Raw genomic sequence first — 22,244 nt, forward strand, 5'->3', positions numbered from 1 at the left:
AATAAATGGTTACTGACAAAAAATGAAAACAATATAGCACTATAGGTAATTCATCAGTTGCATTAGCCATTTTGCAACATATTGCTCCATTTTACTTTGCTTCATTTTGGTTCTTTAGAGTGATAACAATGGCCACGTTTTAGGATATTAATGCCCAATAATTGATCATTCTTTTATTTTAAGCGCTCTTTTCGAAACTCAAATACTCATGTAAATTAGTATTTTGAAAAAACTTTGTATATACCTATGGAATTTTCATGCTTGTTTTCCGGATATATGGGTGAACCGAATTTCAATTCGCAAAGATTTTACGAAAACCAGAGGATAAACTAATTTTTCCCACCAAAGTATTACCTTTTCAATTTTTAATTTAGGTCAACTGAAGAATTATACCGGAATTAATGCGTATTGGCGGTTTTAATCCTTGAATTCACCCTGAAAATCAAATAGATATCAATAACGTAGACCACTCAATGTCTCTTATATTTAACTAAGAGGAAGTTAAATCGAAATATATTCATTTTGAATCCCTCGTGTGACTCTCCGCTTTCTGAGTGAAATACCTTGTCACGACTCTAATTCATTCTCTTCGACAATCAATGTTTTGAACCAGCGAATGGTTAGGTATGAGGAACTTGCGTCGCTCTGTATCTACTACGGGAGATGATCCTCGTTCCAATCCAGATATTTTAAGTCCCAGGTGGCAATCCTTCCATATATTCTCCCAGGACAATAAGGCGTCGGTCTTGCTTTGCTGTTCAGGTGAAAGGGGGTTTGCGATGAAGGCTTGCGTCTAAAGGGACCAAAGGGTTGACTTGTTGTGCTAACTGAGTGAGGTTGAAACTCTTCCCGTACCGTCTGTACGTACCATCCCCCACCTACCTTTGTCTCTCTCTCTTTACAGCTCCTATCCCTCCAAGCCCATATCTCTAAAACCACATCCAGTCCCCCGTTTCTAATATGCATGCGCAAAACCCCTTAAGGGTTTTGACTAGGGAGGGGTGTTGCCCAAGGAACCACCGCAACGCTAACCCCTTGACAACTACTCTCCCAAAACGGCACTTCTCAGAACATAGTCCCTTTCAACTCCCCAACCCACCTCTTTATCTCTCTATCACTCACTCCTCTTCATCTGCATGTCTCGACATCTCTAAAGCATGGTCTTCCTACCCTATCCCATACACGTACACCCAAAACCGAACTCACTTTCAGACGAAACACATTCTCTCCCCTTCCAATTCATCTCCATCCATTCTCTTATCCCACGCTGGATCTCAATTTTTGGTTCCCTGGTTCCAAGTTTCCAATTCCGCTTTAACTCCTCTCACAGACGGCTCTCTTATAGTGAACCAACGCAATCTACTCCGGATGTTGTGCGCTAAAATATTGAGCAGTCACAGACACAACAAAGTCTGAAGCCTCTCCCCACCTCCAACTAAAATTATTTCTACTCTCCAATGTGCTTTAACTCCTATAGGTGTTTTAAGTCGTCTGTAATAGCAGTCATAGACACAAAAATCTTGTAGTCCTCTCCCCACCTCCAACTAAAATTATTTCTACTCTCCAATGTGCTTTAACTCCTCCTATAGATGATTTCAGTCGTCTGTAATGGTGAAGCAACGCATCTTCAATCTATTCCGGTTGTGGCACGCTAAAATATTTAGCAATTATAAACACAACAACCCTGTAACCCTCACCTCACTTCCAACTACAATTATTCCAAGTCTCCAATGCTGTACCTATTAACAGCTTCGGCCATTTCCCTAATGGTGTAACAACGCGTATTCAATCCATCCCCCATTTTAAACGCTAAAATATTGTGCTGTTATTAACACAACAATCCCATAAGCTTTGACTCACCTCCTCGACCTGTTATCCAATTATGATTTTTTTTCCTAGGGCCCTTACTCGTAATCTTTTTCTCACAACTTTCTCAACGACGCATCCTGGATTTGTGCTACTACTTCTGAAGTTCACGCAGCTCGCATATTCAGTTGTTAAGCATTACAAATGCATGTCCTCTTGCCGACACTGTACTAATATACACTCCCAAATCTCTGGAGCGAGTAGAGCTACTAAGCAGGAATTAAGTCTCTCACTCTATACTCGTCTCTCTTCAAGAGTTCTCGGAAACTAATTCCACTAACCTCAATCGCAGAGAGCATAAACCCGCTGTGAGACCAAGGGTCATGGGCTCATGAACTAGTTAGCTCAATCCTTTGCCTTGCTTCTGCCAGAAACACGAGGCTTCTCGGATAATTCTCACTCTACTTGAAAATCTCTAATGCGAATGCCAGAATAGTATATCGTAGGGAAAAACTTCTGCTTTTCGTGGAATCAAGTCTCATAAAAATTCCCCACGTTATCCACGACGTTTTCTTACTCTGTTCCTTCCGAATTACATGCAAACAGATGGAGATTTCGGACCCAAGAATCTTTTACTATTTTGTCTCTTATTATTGACTTATTCACACTTCACACTTGCCAATACCCATTAATGCTTAATATTTTTTTCAATACGACCCATTGAATACCAAACCCGAATTCCAAAATATACGGCGTTTAACCGAAAATTAGAAGCATGAAAATAATCCAGTGTTATTTAAATTAAAATATAATTCAATCCACGCTTTTTATTTTTCTTTTACATTACCTATACTATTGAAAGGGATCCGTCCCAACCCTTGATCATGTGTCATTCGTTGTTTCCATCTTCACAGGCTCTCGAAATATTTCGCTGGAAATCCATTTTGATAAAATGATTTTCCGGATATAAGACAATATTTACAGTTTTGAATTTAATATTACCTTTAACGTTTCAAAAAACCTCGTGTTGCACAAAATATATGGTTGAGGTTTGGATGAATTAATCAAATAAATGCATAATTATAATACCAGGTAGGAAAAATCGCAGTTATAAATTATAGCATCTGGTAATAATAAATAATGACCATTACAACAAAAGGAATGCCGATTAAATTCTTTGCCACAGGAAAGTAAACAAAGCTGAGATTTCTTTAGGGATATGAAATACGTGTACCAAGTTAATCGCAGTCAGAGCTATTTTGCACAGCTTTAGCCCGTAAAGCTGTTCACTTAATGGTGTATGGGGCTCTTTCAGTGTTGAATTTAAAGGATATTAGCTTCAGAAAAAAATATAAGCATTAAAATATTTAAGTTCATCTATACCGTGTTAGACTTTGCGTGACTCACTAAAATTCATAAATGCAAAGTTTTAAATCCCAAACAAAAATAAAGGTTAGAAATACTAGTACTTCAGCTAATTTCCTTTGAATAGACAGGTAATTTTAAATCGAAAGTATGCTTAGGCAACCAAAAGATAAAACCACTCAGTTAATGGCAATGAATTTTACACAACCTCAGAAAAACACTCCAAATCCTCACCTAAGGCATGGTGAATTGTTTTTAAGACTCCTCCGAACATAATTTAGAATATGGTAACCAAAACTCGTTCCTCGTCTCTTGCACTACCTCTATCAGGTGATGAAATAAACAAAACGTTGAGCAGTGAATATCAACCATCGCTATTACTGAAAATAATTTCAATTACCACTCACACGGGCTCTCTCCGAATATACAATTTTCATTTCATCTCGGCGGATAAATAGTCTCTCCAATTATCATAAGCGTTTTGTTCAGTATGATGTCTGAAATATTGATTTTTGATCCCCATGTAACAATATGTTTTGGATTTATTTCACTTTGGAGAGATCTGTGGCATGATTATAGTGTTAATGCATTTTGTTAATCTTTTTCCACCATAAAACATGCAGGCATTTACTCTCTAAACGATTATGTGACGACATATTGTTTGCATTTCGTTCTCACTTGAATGCTTAAATATCCATCGAAATCCCTTTTGCCAGGAAACTCACTCTATGAACAAAAAGGAAACAATTCCAATGCGTCATTTCTCCTCTCAATGTGAGTTTTTTTTGTCCCTCAATGACAGCAACCCAAAAATAGAGAGGCTGCCGATGCAGGGAGGTATCATCATAGACATATATGTATTTACATCCTACGCTTGGCATAGCGTTCAAAATTTTCAATGTTTCGTTTTTATACGAGTTTTTGGTTCACAGGGTGACACTGCACTGGGGTACGGGTGTGGGAGATTGGTTTGGGGATTACACAAGGGGATATTTGGCGGTAGCTTTCGGATTAAGGATCGGAGGGCATTTAAGGTTTATTCTTCCTTCACTCACAGACACGTCACTCAGGATCCGAAGAGTGCCACTATGACGCTGAGCAGGAAGGCACTGAACGGATACTCCAACCTCAGCTGCCCACCATGTTGCATTGCCGCTGGGTGCTCCCCTGAAAAGGTCAATGTTAAAATTGTATTAAATTCGTCTTTATTGCTGAATATTAATGGATGGAGAACACTAGTATGAAATCAATGGTTTGTAAGTTCACTTAATGGAATGGGTAATGTGACAGATTCAAATTTAAACCTTGTTTTATTCCTCTCACTATTTATTTAAAAAAACTCTACCCGTAAGGACCTCCTCAGGTCATCATCAAAAGGCAAGTCCTCATTTCTTGATAGTGAAAATGTCGAAAATGGTTGATTGTTTTTATAAATACTGAGTGAAATACAAGAAAGTTTACTTTTGAATCTAAAACTGAAGTAAACTGTACAAATTGTTGTTAGCGAAACGATGTTTATTTAATATGAAAAAAAAAACATTTTTTTACCAGCTGAGAAGATTGAAAAAAATAACCATAAAATTCGTAGTTAAGAAAGTATTTTGAAAATCGCAAAAATTATTCATAACATTATTTAACATTTTTCTGATAATTTTGAATATTTGTGTACTTTGATGTCAGTCCCACCATTTAAAACATAAATTGTTTTAAATATGGCTCATCGCTTAAATAAAATATTTTTTATGACTAACGCATGCATAATAGAAAAACATTTATTTAGCAAATTTAGAGTCCGTTTATAGCTTCCAGTTTTGAGTTTAATATAGCTACATTTCAATTAAGCCTAAAAAATTACGAATATTCAGACAGAGCTACAGAGATACATGACCTAGTTTATTTATTTTCAACTAAACCAGCAAATCGAAAGGTTTGAGTTAAGGGTCATATTTATGGCAGCAATTGCTCCAACATCGGCTAATAAATCTCTCATCGGTAAATGTTGAGAATCTACTGGGAATTCAAAATGAAAATTACTCATTTCAGTTGTATTTGATAAGGATTCAATATCATAGGAATTTTTTGGGAAAACGCTTCGGTTAAAAATATTCACCAGTATGCTAAAAATAATAAGTACGACAATTTTTCAATAGAAACATTATAAGCTCACGAAGAGACCACATTTTAAAGATAATTTTATCCCATGTAGAGTATTTGTTACTCGTAAGTTATGATATAATTTTACATGCACAATGTAAAGCTTGTACCTCATATAGATAACTTTGTGAAAAAAAACAAGATTTACAAGAAATAAAAATAAATTAATTGTACCTATTCATAAAACAACCATGTACCAAAATTCATTTTATATTAATTCATGTCATGTATGGAATTCAATTCCTCAAGAGTTAAAAAATATCTCAACATTCAATTATTTCAAAAAGTCTTTCTTTTCTTTTTATTCTTATGATACCTGAATTATATAAGCCTCCGCAACTTGCAATTTATGGGTTTGTATATTTTTTGTGTGGTTTTTGATTTGGTTTCATGTTTTTGGAAATCTGTATAAAGGTGGTTGTTTGAGTTGGCTGGTTGAGTGTTTCATGAATTCTTCTTTTTTTATGTTAACCTTCTCAGTCTGAGTGTTTATGATCATGTATTTATTTAGGCTCCAAAGGAAAGGATTCCTAGAGCCAATAAAGTTTATTTATTTATTTAAAGCTCTGGAGGTTGGCAGAGGTCAAAATTTGAGGTCATAAGGCTAAGTCATACACGTTGGAGACTGTTTCATCCTGATCGTCCTTGGCCTAATCCTCGAATGTCCCCGCAGCGTAGTTGGCAGCGGTTTAAATCGTATTTGGCAACGACTCACATTAGCCTCAAGGGCTGGTAGTGTGTATTCTGGCTGCGTTAGCAGTTTCTGTGGATTTCAAAGTTATTTGGGTGACGAACATCATACTCTAGCAAGCATTGTACGCTCCGTTTTACACCGCTTCCGTTGCTTTGTGGTAAAGAACGCTAAAGGCACCGAAGGAGAACAAGTAGTCTTTTGTGTGTCGCAAGGCTTCTTTCCAACTTTGGTTGACATACTCCTTCCGAATTCATGTCTATTATGCCCATTCCTAAAAATGAGACGGCCATCCTATGTTCTGTATATATGTACATGTTTATCTCTGTACATAATTTATTTAAAGGTTAGCGGAAATAAATTCAAACGAAATCTATTTATTATAAATATTTCTCGGGTTTCTATCTGAGTGAGAATTTTTTGGCCTAACGTTTCGACGGATCACTCTTCCATCGTCCTCAGAGAATTAATGATCATGGATGATTCTCTGAGGACGATGGAAGTGTGTTCCGTCGAAACGTTAGGCCAAAAAATTCTCACTCGGCTAGAAATCCGAGAAATATTTATAAGAAATATTCGCCGTGAAAAAACAAGATCATATGAAATCTATATATTTTTTATTATAATCACATTTCCCTTCTTCCCCGCTGTAGATAATCGGCATAAGCCATACATGGAGAACGCTTATTTCTAATAGATAATGAGGAATGTTAAAAAAATGAGAAAATCCTCTTTCCGTCCAACCATTAAGGTAAATTAATGTTAAACTCACATTTCTCCAAGTTTGCATAATGTTATATTCACATAGAAGGCATTATTGGTGAATATTAAACACCAAAAATCAATGAAAAAGGTATCTTAGCTGACAACGATCATGTACACCTGCCAAAAATAATTATAGTGAAGTAGACATTTTATCAAGGATATTACATTCAAATACTTCTAATTACATTTCATTGTAATGGCCGGCGGATGCAATTCTAATGAAAGACACCATCCTATTTTATAAATAGATTTTCAACCAAAAAACTGAATTAAAAGATGAATTCATTTAAGTCTATTTCATTAAAAACTTCAGTGTAAAACTAAAGATAAAGAATAATTAGGCTTAAAATATTTGTTTAGTCTTATTTTGCTTTCACGACAATTGAAATTAATCAAATTTTCATTAGCAAACATGAAAGGCATATACTGGACATGCGCATATATGAGAGTTCATCAAGTTAATTAAGTTATCTAGAATAAATTCTTACCATTATATTGCATTGATTTTTTCCTATATATTTCGGCGATAATTTCAGTAACGCATTTCCATTGGATAATGCCAGAAGTGTTATATTCAATGCTTTGTTCAAATTGATTGAGGAAATTATTTCTTGTGCATAAAATGTAACTGATCGATGGTACGAAATTACTGCATGAACTAGTCAGGGAAATGCAAATTTTTTGCTCATAAACACGCATTTTCATGAAGATTTTACGCAACATACTTTTAAATGCATACGTCAAACTCCTTTATACCCAGAATCCAATGGTAATAGACATATTATTGTGAAATGGCTAAGGAATGTAACTTTTAAATTCCAATTATAATATATGTTTTAGTAATGTAACTTTTAAATTTCATATATAATATATTAACTATTTAGATGGATTTCGACAAGTAAATTGATTATTACGTGCAAAAATGAATGTACGATAACTAACTGGAAGACCAAATTAGTGGCGTAATTAAAGTTCAAGTGGAATTTTCATTTTCAACACTAACGTTGCGCGCCACAACAGTTTCACTTAAGACACTTTGGTGGAAAAGTAAATATAGTGTTTTCCAGAGCTCAATTAGCATGGAGTTAAACTTTGCTAATTGCTAATATATAATCGGAAATTTTTGAGCCACCTAAAATGCTGAATCTAAGGTAAAACTCGCAGAATTAAAAATTATCTGACTTCGCATCCGTCTGATCATAACTATTATGGATCTCTCATACCCAGACGTGCGCTCTCCCTCAAGTTTTGGGAGCAAAATGCTGATAGGACGGATTAATTTCCATGTGCCTTGCGACTTCAGTTCTACCAGAGAATTGCTAATGGTGAGCCGTACCATTTTCATTCAACCCCTTGCTTTTCCCCGTCATCCTCTTGCCACCTCTACGGCTCCATCCATTCCTCGCGCTCTCCCAATAGATTCTCCTCTGAGCCTTTGGGTTCCCAGGAGACCGACGCGTTCCAATGTAAATTCAATGTATCACCTATTGAAAGCCCTCCATCCCACTCTCTACACTACCACTCACGTCTCTCGATTCCTCTACCTCATTTAACCCTCTAACTATTCTTCTTCACACTTTGAGAATATTCGTGGATGGAGAACACTAATATATACTGTACAAATTTAAGTAAGCAAAACGATGAATTAAGAACTTTTCTTACTTATACTTCAACTACCTTTTCACGGCCATTATTATGACTCGCTGAACTTATGCAAAAATTTTTGTTGACGAAGTTTTTTATGTTCCAAAAAATCTACACTCGAACAATATACAATTCTAGGCCAGACACTTGAGAAAAATGCTCTAAATGAGTCAAGTATATGATAATGTTAATGTTGATAATGTTGAATAATAAATGTATAATTTTGATGGAAGCTTCCACATAGAGGTACGTTAGGTACGGTTGGGTTTTCGTCTTCCGCCTCGATTCATCTTCGTGACGACAGTTTCACTGCGGGTGTCTTCGGGTTTGAAGTGTCGGATGCAAGTATAAACTGTTTCAAAGCGCGAGCAATTTCCCCTCCGATGCCTCATTCTTCACATGATTCTTTTGCCATCTAATCCGAAAAGCTTCTTCATCGTTTCCCGCCATTCTTTGTATATCCGGCGTCGGCTTTGACGATCTTCATATCGTTATAAACTGCAAGCGAGAGAACTTTGGCCACGCACAGCTAACTGGTCCACATGATTTCGATATCGTGGGGAGACTTTCACCTCGTTCCAGCAACTGAACTTGGACCAGGTCTTAACCATTGTATCCTTCTCTCTGGCATCGAAACTCGAGACCCCTAAGTTTTCTCTAGTCCATCTATTTGGCCTCAGCATTACAAAGACGATAATACCACTGTGAACGGAGAAGACAAAGTAGGCATATTTTGTGGGATAGGATATGAAAGGCGTGGGTGAAAGTGCTTTCCGGACTTTCACATCCTTGAAATATCCATTTTCCTGAATAACTTGAATTTCTACGGCTATTGTATGCCAAGAAGGTTCCTCGAAATCATTAGTATCAGCTGAGAACCAAGAAAATCTTTTTTTGGGTAAAATATGAGGAAAAAAACGAAAAAAAAATGAAGGCACAATAATTTTATAATTCACGCATCGATAGGCAAGGAAGTTAGTATCTTAAAATTTACGACGTTTGCAAAGGTTTACAAACAACTTTTGTGAATATTTTAAAACAAATAACTGTTCAGCAATGGTTTTAAACGAGGGAATATTAGGAAAGATAAAAATAACCAATCAAGTCACGTCATATCTGAATCAGGGTCATATTTATCATGCCGCATAATCAATTAAAGTATTAGATATTATTCATTACAATTTTTATTTCTACACACTAATGTTAGGAGAAAAATATTTTAGATTAACAAAAGAAGATCAGATTCTTCAATCATACCGCTGCTTCCACCTCTTTTCAATGCATATTCTGGCCTTGATCACCAAAACCTTTCCTGACGTACGTTCCTCCAGACATTTGGCAGTGAATAATCACCTCGCGAAAGAAAGAAGTAGGACAGCTATTTAATTGTAAACATCGCACCACCATTTCGGTTTAACATAATCATAAGGCATATGAATCATAGAATATTTCTCGAGGTTCTCATCGTCAATTATCCTATCAAACATCTTCTCGCACTCTAATGCCATCCTATTACAAAGAAAAACAGTGGTAAAGTATGATAATTTGGTATTGATACATATGCGGAGGCTCAGGAGAGGAGGAACCGAAGTCTTTTGTTGGAATTTGTTGGCCTGGTTTACTATCTGTCCGCCAGATTCTTCCTTATTTTTTAGGCCAAAATGAGTTATCAAACTGCAGTTCTAATTATGATAGTCAAACGTGTATTACGGAATAAATAGGAACTGTCTTAAATTGTCTTATTTTATGGAAAAATACTTAGATAATCGCTACATTTTAAAAGGATTCTTTGGGAAAAATTTACTCTTAGGCTTATTGAATATATTACGTTTATATGTTTTTACTTTTTTGTTTTGTTTTAATATATAATGTTTTTGTTTTAATTACAAGTTGAGTTAAAAGTGTAAATTAACTTATTAATATAAGTTATTTTTATAAGCTATTTTTGGAGAAGAATATTTTGATTACATATGAGGAAACCTAATCAAACAACCAAAATGAATTTGCGGAGCCAGATAATCTAAGATTGGTATGAGGACGAAGTTTTTAGTTGAGTAAATTATGGCTAACCACTGAGACGTACTGATAAGGCAAGGGAGGACCAAAACACCAGGCTTAGTAAGGAACGTGCGCTATTTTGAGAGGATCCGTCGGAATAATTACAGGTGAACAATAGGAGGCATGAGGTACCTGCTGATGTAACCGCGCCTCCCAGTGAGAATACATTTTACCTTCACCACTCTGCCGCGACTGTTAAGTCGCCGTCCTACGCCACACCATTTTGAAGTCCTTTAACTGGCTTGCTCGCTTGTGACGTATACACCCACCCACATCACCCAACATCCGTGCTTAAATGGCGCACCCTTAGGAAGAGAAATAAAACACCCCTCTCCGTAGGAGGAGAAAGGTAGTGCCTGCTGGGATTGAAGGGAAAGCCAAGAGAGGGTAGAAAAAGGCACTGTTAAAAACGATATACGACGTATCCACCTGCTAGGAAGCAGGGTTTTTAAAGGGTAAGGTACGTGCGCGCTACAGGGAGAGATGGCGTGATAGCCTTAACTAACGAGCCAGCGAGGTTTAATAGTTTTCACCCCGGCCCGCCAAGCGATCTTGGAGTCTTGATAGAGTTTTGTTGGGAGGGCCTTACCTTAGAACCCAACCTTCCTATCTCAGACACCTCCTTCCTATTCAGATTCAGGTATTCAATTCAGCGCCGAAACCGTCCCTGAAGTTCGTTCACTCTGGTACCAAGCAGTAACTCATCGTCTCGTGGAAGAAAAGCGATGGATAGCTATTAAAATATAAACATCGCGCCAATATATTGGTTCTAATCCATAAAAATACGAGTTATAGAGCATGTCTCGTGGTTTTCATGTTTAAAACTAATAAACCATAATGTATTTTTCATCACCGTCTGAAGAATACTCGCATTAAAAGAGAAAGAGTTGCTATCAATGCATAAGCAAAGCAAAATCCGCATTATTTGCAATGATTTATATTTTCAGCCCAATAAGTTTATGGCAAGTCACATTTTCCTTGATATCCGTCAGTCCATTATAATTTTGTATTTTCATTTATGAGTTACGAGGTATGGGTTGCATTGATAGGAATTTAGTATTCAGTGAAATAAACTTAAATATCATAGGGTTTATAGAGAGATTGCTTAGAATACAGAGAGATTGCTTGGGAAGGTCAAACATTTGCTTGCACATTGCTTGGGGAGGTATGCACGCATAGATAGGGAAGGGTAAAAAATTTATGTAAATTTAAATAGAGCATCTTATATTCAAATAGCAACCCTCAATAGACTGAAATATAATGTAAAATCACAGTGAAATACTGGTAGCGGTTTTACTATCAACGTCCTTCATTTATTTTCGAGAATTTTATAGCTGAATATGATAAATGGTGAAATGATTGCGCGTAAGATGAAAAAATCAAACTTTAGTTCCAGAGTTATTTCATCTCTAATCTATCACACGCAACAACGTGCGAGAGGGACAGCTGTTGAGTTTCAGTTTGGAGTTTCAATAAGCACTAAACGAAGTCAAAAAGTTTTCGCGCACGTAAATACGGAAGGATGAATAAGTTAAGTATATTCATTTAAGTAGGGTATCTAATATTCACATAATAATCTTCAATGTGCTGCAATAGAATGTGAAATGAAAATTTAATACCGGTTTTACAATCACCGCACTTAATTATTTTTGGGGCGGATTTAAAAACAATATGATAAATAGTGAAATGATTGAGGGTAAGAGAGAAAAGTTCGGTTCCAGTGTTTTCTTAATCTCTGACATTTCTATCGCACGCAAGAACACTATAGGGACAGCTCTTGAGTTTCAGTTTGGAGTTTCAATATTTGAAGTCAACACATCGATGATGGCTAGACAGCAGTTAGCATACACGTCTAGTGTGCTGAAAACTCAGATGCGAGAAATATCAAAGAGCGAACCGTCAGAGGCCACTGGGAAATGTGACTCCTCACCATTCCTTTCCCTTCGCAACCCTTTCGACTAAGAGAGAGAAATTTCGGCGAGCGATAAGGGTCTCGGCTGTGGCTGGCATTCTTGCGGCTACGGCATTGTGTGCCGATGGCGGAGCCCCAGATCCACATCACCCTGTGGGGCGCGCGGAAGATTTGTTATTCCGTTTGTTTGTTCACAGCTCAAGGCGTTAATTTTCACAAGGAATGAGAGAAATTCATTTTATTTTATAAATGACACCTACGACATGGATGCAAAAAAGTTTTTAAATATCCGTAAAATTTAAAATTATACAAACAAGAAATATTATGTAAAAAATTAAACAGCGGAATTATATTTGTTTTAAATTTTTGGAATTTCTCCAACTTAAGAGTTTGCGATTATTTTGTTATCATTTAGGGCACACATATTTTTTATTCGGTTCGTTTGTGCTGAGTTCGAGGCGTTAAGCTACACAAGGAATCTGAGAGATATTCATATTGTCATAAATGAGAGCGGAGTCATAAATCCACGGAATTCATGCAAAAAATTTATGGAAATATATGAAGCAAATATTTTAAAATATGTGTAAAAATTGGTGTCACATTTGAACGGAAAATGATGTAAAATTATTCTTACAAAACAACTTTAGTAAAGAAAATGAAAGAGTTGAACTGAATTTGTCTAAATATTTTTCAAATTTATCTAACTTTAATCATGCTGCCAAGTGGAATTTATAACTGACACGCATAATTTTGATTATTTTGATATAACTGACACGCATAATTTTTGAGGCACGAGTTTAAATTACGAATACATTATAGGCTTGCTACTTCACGCATTTGTCTGAATGTGACTATATTTATTGAAATACACAGAGAACATTCTCCAATACAGCTGGGTAATTAATACTAGGAGGATATTATGCTTCCCTTTCATGGTGTGTTCCTTTGAAAATGATAAGTAACTTATAATCGGTGATGAGTTGCTAGTGACAGAGACAAAATTAATCGTTACTATTTATAGGCCATTCAACATAATTAAGTGATTTCATTCTCCGATGAGTATGGTGATTTTAAAACAACGCTATCCATCAAACACAATTGATTTTCTTGATTTTCCTTCATCTACCTCCTGACAGCTTAATACTGATTTATAATGGCAATTCTTAACTACGCCGAGGCACTTATGTGGAAACTAGGGATACTAGAAAAGAGAACGGAGTTAAATCCTCTGGTAAAGTTATACATCCATTAGTATTAAGCAATGAAATATATTTTTAATTTTTGCAACATTATTGCATATCATTCCATAAATTTTTCATTGGATTTGTCGTAGGTACTGGCTTGTCACCTATAATGTATTTAAACTAAATAAATCTAAGCGGTATCCGCACTATCGCAATTACGGGACTTTTTCTACTACAGTACACAATTATCTCTATTCTTATGATGATAATGTGAAAGATGCCTATCAATAAAAGCCATAAGGTACTGTAATTTCCACAAAGAGTCCATCTGAATTATATTCTCAATCTAAATCTTCATGCTAAAGATAAGACCATCTTTTATTATCCTCGGGCAACCCATTGTGAAAGCTTCCAAAACATCTGCATCCCTACTTGGTATTCAATATCACATCTGGCTCGCCGGTGCTTATACTCGCAATCTTCATTTGCCGTCTCTCGGTATGATACAGCCTTTCTCTCCCTTGCCTCGGAGCATAGATACGAACCGCCGTAAACTTGACCCCACCATCTCTGCCCCAACTCCCCCCGCGCTCCCGATGGGCACACCCAGTTGGTTCACTCAGGGGCCTACAACCCACCAACCTTTATCTCCAAGCCTCCTACCTATCCCTCCAATCCTTTCCCTGTCTTTTTTACGACCATACGTACCACTCACTCCTTCCAAAGTCTCTTTACGAGCGCCACAGAGCATGAGGCGAAACTTGCCCGCCCAGCGAGCGTCAGCACTGCATTCTGGTGCTCAGGAAAAGCATGCCCTACGGTTCGGGAGTGGCTGCCTGCCTCAATATGACAAAACAAGCAGTTTTTTTCACTTCACTTTACTGCCACTAAAGGCTGTCTTTTTCATGAGAGCCAAAGCGCCATTAATGTCTACTCATTAGCTCTGCCCTGATTGCCACAGCGATTATTTCATAATGTACAACACATGGATAGCTTATTAAAAATAGTATTACTGTCCTATAGTTTTTCAGTTTTTTATGAAGGACATTACGTTACGATGCACGAGGATCATAGTTCCGATCGAAAATAGGCTTTCGAATTCCCAATGAACACTAACTGTAAGTCGAATACAATATCAAAATTCCTGTTCGCAAATTCAAGGCGATTGATAATGGGATCCCTATATCCGATCTGAAATTTTATTCCATGTAATAAATATAATTTAAAAAAAAACACTTAAACAACATGGAGTTAAACCTCAAAGTTACATGATAGGAGAGGTACCCTTTCATAAAGCACTGGAATAACAATGATATCGTCTCAAAGGTTAAACGTGGTTTTTCTAATCCAATTCCGTTTCTTTTGCTACTTAGTGAATTTTTTACCCGTACGTTGCTTAGATGTAATAATGGTAGATTTTACTCTTACCAAGCAATTAAATGTAAGCAATTAAGTAATTTACCTTATTGAAGTTCTATTATTCATAACGTTAAGTATTTGTTTTTCAATTCAAACTTACTAAGAAACCAACCTAGTTTCTGCTAAATCTAAACGCATGGGAAGATTAATGAAGGATTTATCTTTTTTGAAAAGAAATATTAAATGAGGCAACCAATTCCATTAGAATGAAAATGTGCCAGCAACACATTATCCAAGGAGTATCTGATGTGAATGAACGAATATTATCCAAGAAATATTAATTCCCATTCTTGAGAAAGTTAAAGATGGACCCATTTAATGATATCGCAGCTTTACAGGCAGAATAAGAATATTCCTACATTTTACAAATTGTAGCGTATTAGATTGTTAAAATTTGTTCTTTGACAATAATGGTATAATGAATGTAATTATGAATGAAAGGTTGATATCACAGAGTTAAGAAAAGGAGAAATGAAAGTATACGTAATGTTAATTATGCTATAAATATACGTGGCCGAAATCAGCTTTTTCTCTAAAATTATACCTAGTTTCAAATTAATGCATTAGTAAAATAAAAATGGTGTTGCGTCTAAAAATGTCTGCTAACATTCAGGTCAAAATTTGCAAAGTATAATTTTTCAACCATTTTCAAGTCTTTCTGCATGTCAATCAATGTTACCAAGCCCATAAATTGTCGAAAATGTGTACGAAAATTGAAATTTATTTACAATAAGGATGCTTATGGTTTGATCGCTAAGTAAGTAAAATAATTCAATTAATGACAGCAAGCAGACATGTATTTTCAACGTAACTATTTTCATATTTCTATGCCATATAAATACCATATCTTCAAAATTTGCCAAAGATATCCAAGAGAGATCTATGGCTTGGGAGATTAATGATACCGAACGCTGAAATAAAGCAAATATTTCATTTTTTTCCACACGGATTACTTAGAAATACCAACCTTGTGGTTGATGAGATCCTAAGCGTTTTCAAAGAATTAATGATTTATTCGACACGGCCTTCCTTTAACAAAATGAATCAATAAAATAAAAAATTCAAGAATACCTTGGATTCATGCTTGCAGAGATTCCACATATCACGGATTTTTCAGCCCCGAACATGAAAATTTAAGTTTTTCCACACATGTAATTTTATTAAAGATAAACTGCGAACAGTTTATTCATTCTTTAACCCCCAACTCCACTTTTGATACACTGCGCACTACCAAATCTCGTCCGCAATGATTGGATTTAGACTGTATGTGTTCCCAAAAACGATGTGCTACTTCTACTTTGATGCAGTCATATATGAGAAACTGAGCAAGTAAATGGGATACCAAAAAGGCAAAATTGAAATATCCACGGGAAATAGTGGTCATACTTTCGTGGATATTTCGCCCCCAACCCTATTCCCTTTCTATTCGAGGCCACCGCTGTTGTTGGATGCGCATCGCCACTGCTGCTGACCAGAAATTAATCATTTTAAAAGGATGAGTTATTTATACGTCATTATATACATTTCATGCACTTCATTCATCACGAAAGACATGAAATGAAGCAATAAACTGAATCATACATTTAATGCGTAATATCTAGTTCATAAAGGCTTCAGTGCTACCGTAGACCATGACAGTTTTCATTCCCGATCATGAATATTTAAGAATTGTCACCCATGTGAATTTTATCAAAGAAAAACGGTGAACAGTTTCTTCATACTTCCAACCTCAAATTCATTTTTGATAAACTGCGCCACAAAATCTCGTCCGACACGGTTGAATTATGACTTCATAAGTTCTTAAAAATGATGCGCTACCGCTACTTCGATGAAAAACATATGAAAAACAGAGCAAGGAAACGGGGTACCGAAAAGGAAAAATTGAAATACCCACGGAAAGTAGTGCTCGTACTTTTTGATGCTCACCTCTCGGCACTCGACTTATGCAGACGAGCCAGACGCATTTTCTCATGCATTGTCAATCCTCACTCCACGGGCCTCGATGCCGTGTTCGCGACGGAGTGTTGTGGGCGCCCGAGGGTGGTCGTAAAGGCTTCAACTTCCATTGTAACCCAGGCAAACCTTTAATGCTTACCTTCCATGTATGCCTTTCCTGCTATTCTTATCGTGGCAACCGTATATGCACACAGTATATTGTGAGTGCTCTAGGAAGATTCGCGCGAGAAAGGTCTTATGGAGTTAACCGAAATAAGCAACAACAGTAAAAATGAGCCGCACAAAGTTTATCCTTTGTAAATATTGAACGTGAACTTTCTCAAAATTCTTGAAAATATAGGTTTTAGGCAATAATTTTGATGCTAGCACCACCTGGGTACAACTGACGAAGAAGTCCATAATAGCATGAAAAAAAGTCTGTCAATAGCTGGAATTTCTACTTATTTGTGCGATTCTAATTCCACACAAAAAATTGGAAACATGCATTAAGCATCATGAAATACGCACTTTTAATCAAATAAATAATTACGGGCAAGGACATCGGTTTAAATTTTACGCGCCCTTTACAAATAAATAGCAAATGAAAGCGGGTTTTGATTGTGAAAGTGATTAAAAATATCATTTTCCAAATGCTTTATAAGTCGACCACTAAAGATTCCATCTGCATGATACAGTGAAGTTATAAACTCAACACCAAGAAAATTAATGTTTCTTCATGGTTTAAATGAAGTTTATGTTAGTACCACCTGGGTACAATTTAAACGAATTTCAAAGGCCATAATAGAATTAAAAATCTGCCATGCAAGAGCTAAAAGTTCTTCTTTTTTCTACGAGGCTAATTTCACACAAAAAAATTGCAAACCGTGGGGAAATACATCTTTAAAATGTCTCTCTTCAGTTCATCCAAACTTCAATCAATATATTCATAAACATATAAGTAAACACAAACTCAATGCGAGCAAATAATACGGGACACAGGAAATGACTTTGTTGCACCATGTCATCACTCATTCCTATTAAAAATAAAGACATTTTTCTAAATAAAACTTGATAAATTATCGGAACATTCACTAATAATCTAATACATGGAGCGAGCGGCAGGTCTTAAGAATATTAACTGTCGGCTTGGACCACTGGGAAAAGTAGGATTGGATCGCTTTGGTTACCTAAAGTTATATAATGAGATCCATTAAAAATCTACTTACCGTTGAGCACGTGGACCACAAGGGTCTTGGGGTTTGCATTGGATGGGCTGCATGTGTACTTCCCGGAGTCAGCTGCTTTCGCCCTTTGGATCAGAAGGTAACTCGTCGTGATGTCACCCTTTTCCGTGATCACGCTCACACCACCACGGGGAGAATCGTAATTAATCTCCTGAAAGCAGAGAAGAGGTACACATTAGATAGGACCTTGATTACCAATGTAATTCTTACGATTGAAAAATAAATTATGAAAAAATTAATGGAATATTGGCTAAATGCATCAATTTTAACCCGAGTTTATTCTTGCATGCTATTTAAAATGTTTATATTTATCTCCTGAAAGCAGAGAGAAGATACAAATTAGATACGAAATTATTTTAGTTTAAAGTATACCGGGACTAGCCGCGGTGATAACTTCGAATCCCGGTCAAGGCGAATGATTTTTGCTCTGTGGAACTTTCGCACGAAATTCTTTACTGACAAAAAACATGAAACAAACCTGCATACTATATAAGTGGAGGGAGATTATTAGATTTGTGAGTAGAGCAACTGGCTGCAAATATAAGAATCCACGGTTCGACTCCTAGTTTGGGAACCCACGAAAAAAATCCTCGAAGTGAGAGATGGCCTAAAGAAATGAACTGGCCCTACTACCCTGAATGTGTGACATTCACAAGTCTTTGAACCTCCACACTTATGCAACCCAACAATTGGTTTGGATCACTGAGTAAATAATAGAGCATGAATGAGCGGAAAGAGCGGAAATATTGCTAATTCATTTATTTTCTTACCACCGAAAACAGCATTATTGGCCTCTTACCTTTTTATTATTACACCACTATTGGCCCTACAGGGTTTTCTCAGCTTAACAATTAAACGTACAAGATAATCCATACTCTGAATTTTTCAAGGACTTCACCCCGCCGCTACCGCGGCCGGCAAGATCTTGCGCCTATTTGTATGGTCGAAGATACTGCCTCCAATATCATTCATTATTAAGGTAAAATATTTATGAAGCATTGGGGATCGTTAAAAATATGTCAAATTATGAAAAAAAATAATTAATTATTGGTCTTTAATTAACTGCCTCAATTTAACCTCAGGTTTCTGCTATGTAGGAATGTCAGCCTTGGATATTTCGCTCGCGTAGGTGTTTCACCAGAACTTCTACCGGTATCTTCACGTGAAGATTAGTCAGAAAGTATATTCCCTCAATCTTATTTACATAGGGCATCAAATAGTTAGGCAAAGTCTAAATGCCATACCTTTGTAGTTGATGCAGTATTAAATGAAATTTCATGACGCTGAGAAATATTAAATAAATAGATATAAAAATTTGAATATTTTAACAAAAATGATTATCTAACTCTTTCCAGCCACCAAAGAAATCAATACTGAAATATAATACGAAGAAACATCTGTGAAAGCGCACGTAAGAGAAAATTGGAAAAAAATTCCGCATAACTATACTAAAATTTGTATTATACAGTCATTGATAATATTTTTCTCCACACAAATGGGAGAAAGGGATACAACATTTTTCTTTTTGACTATCCTTTCGTAAGCAGAATATCTCGACCTAGATTCCCATTTGTTGAGGTTGTTTGGCAAACGTGTCTCATTGAAATTGCGCTGGAAAATATCCAGGTCACCATGCGGGAAAATATAGGGCATTTTTCTCACGCATGCAAGTTTGTTGATTTGGCAACACCCTGGAGTTTGCGCTGGGCCACCCTTAGTAATTTGCGGCTGAGCTTCTGCTTTGGCGAAAATAGGTAGGTGTGTGCTCGAGGTATGTTTTTTACGATTTAAATATTTTATACTTAAGTCGATTTTATTAGGACCCGCATGAAAACTGCCATCTATGGCAAAGCAGTAACTACTAGGCTCCAATCTCGAGAGCAAATGTGATCATGGAAAACTTTCTAAAATTATTATAGTTCTATTAGAAATTAGAAATACCATAAAATAAAATATCACTAAAAATGCTATGGTTAATATGAATATCATAGGAAAGAAGAAGAGAAACCACGATTCTAATACATATCATGAAATAATTAGATTTATATTGAAATCTGGTAAAATGTATGAATAATAATCAATTTATATAATTTACATAAATAAAGAAGATAAATAGTACAGAAGAGGCAATTTTTTTTTCATTTGAAAAATGACTGCTTTTACACCTCAAGTAGGAGCACAATAGACCGTGAAATCAATCCATACAGATGAAGATAGGAAATCAATATTCTTGAGGAACTCTACGGCCTAAAATTTGCGAAATTTCGGCGTCAATAAAAGGGGTTAAAACTGATACAATATTCAGTTTCAAGAAATGCCAATTTGTTTTAATTAGTAATGTTCAAGCATTACAAAGGTGAGGAAAAAGTTTGCGTGCCACATGCCTTTTGAACCTATATGAGAGTATTAATTTTTACGAATACCTACCAAATTAAAATGTTTCTTTATACATTTGTCGTATCTGGCACGCTAATATGTATTCCTTTGCTCGACATCCTTGCTAGAAGTGGAACGCTACTATATCGAACCACGATTCTAATACACGTCATGAAAAAATTAGATTTATATTGAAATCTGGTGAAATTTATAAGATAATTTATAATCTTCACTTTTATAATCCATTTATATAATTTACATAAATAAAGAAGATAAATAGTATAGAAGAGGCAATTTTTTCTCATTTGAAAAATGAATGCTTTAACACCTCAAGTAAGAGCACCATAGACCGTGAAATCAATCTATTCAGATGAAGATAGGAAATCAATATTCTTGAGGAACTCTACGGCCTAAAATTTGCGAAATGTCGGCGTCAATAAAAGGGGTTTAAACCGATAGAATATTCAGTTTCAAGAAATTCCAATTTGTTTTAATTATTAATGTCCAAGCATTACAAAGGTGAGGAAAAAGTTTGCTTGCCACATGCCTTTTGAACTTATATGAGAGTATGAATCTTCACGAATGGCTACCTAATTAAAATGTGTCTTTATACATTTGTCGTATCTGGCACGCTAATATGTATTCCTTTGCTCGACATCCTTGCTAGTAAGTGGGACGCTACTATATCGAGTTTCAATTATTCGTGCTCATTGTGACCAGAATTGATACTATTATCATTACGTTAAGTAATTTCAATGCAAAAAATAAAGACGGGAATATTATCTTCTGAATTCCTCCCCTTCAATCGTTCACATAGTAGATGTCGCTATTCGAGTTTCTGATGCCTAACTCTGTACGATATTGGACCTTTTAAAATCAATCACTGCGAGAGAACCCTTGCTTGGATAGACAAGAAAATACATAGGCATGCATGACGAGACAAAATTATACCATTGGAATGTATATGCTGTAAATGCATTTGTCACGCAAATCTGTAGCTCAGCTTAGCAGTGCTTGGATATTGTGATCAATTATTTTCACCGATGTTGAATTAAAATGTTTTATTTTTATTATGTAAAGGGAAATTTAGGAGCAAAATTTACCAACATTGACGATTTATATGAGCAAAATGTAGAAAGAAAGTTTATTGCAAGTTGAATTTATGACAATTATGCATTGCATCAATCGGGATACGTTACGAAAGGAGGAAAAAATGAGTAGCAAGGTGTAATTGCAGTAAAAAATCAAAATTAAAGAAATCAAAATCATAAAAAATGCGAATTGTTGTAACAAATTGTAGATGAGGAGAAAAGTGATATTGCCGCCAATGACGTTTTCAGCCCGAGTGGATCCCTGAGAAAAATTCACTACTCCCATACGCCGGGAAAAGTGAAACGAGAAGTTTAAGAGCAAAATTTAGCCTGCTGACAAGCTTTTCTTAGCGTAGCAAGACTCATATTTTCAATAAATTATGTGCAGCAAAAATAGTACTATAACCCTGAATACATTATTTTTTCTTATTTATCTATTTTATCTCATTTTTTCAATTTATATTTAAAGTGCTTTATTGTTACCATTTCTCATTAAAATGACAGTGCACTATCAGCTTTTGTAATGATAATAAGGATTTATGCCCTGGCTTATTCAAAATTAAGGAGTGTGAATAGATATATTAAAACGAATAATAAAAA

The 22,244-nt window shown here is 35.8% G+C and overlaps 1 protein-coding gene across 1 annotated transcript in view; it reads right to left on the reverse strand.

Annotated features, from left to right (window-relative positions):
* Positions 1-202: 202 nt before the first annotated feature.
* Positions 203-22,244, reverse strand: part of LOC124165689 (lachesin-like) — a 270,532-nt gene continuing 248,490 nt past the window's right edge. Inside the window, exons 5-6 of the mRNA XM_046543173.1 lie at positions 18,160-18,328; positions 203-4,338 (exon numbers count right to left, since the gene is read on the reverse strand). Of these exons, the coding sequence (XP_046399129.1) occupies positions 4,238-4,338; positions 18,160-18,328 (270 nt within the window). The 3' untranslated portion in view covers positions 203-4,237. The remainder of the gene's footprint in view (positions 4,339-18,159; positions 18,329-22,244) is intronic.

This window comes from Ischnura elegans, chromosome 9, assembly GCF_921293095.1.
Source record: "Ischnura elegans chromosome 9, ioIscEleg1.1, whole genome shotgun sequence".
Lineage (NCBI taxonomy): Eukaryota > Metazoa > Arthropoda > Insecta > Odonata > Coenagrionidae > Ischnura > Ischnura elegans.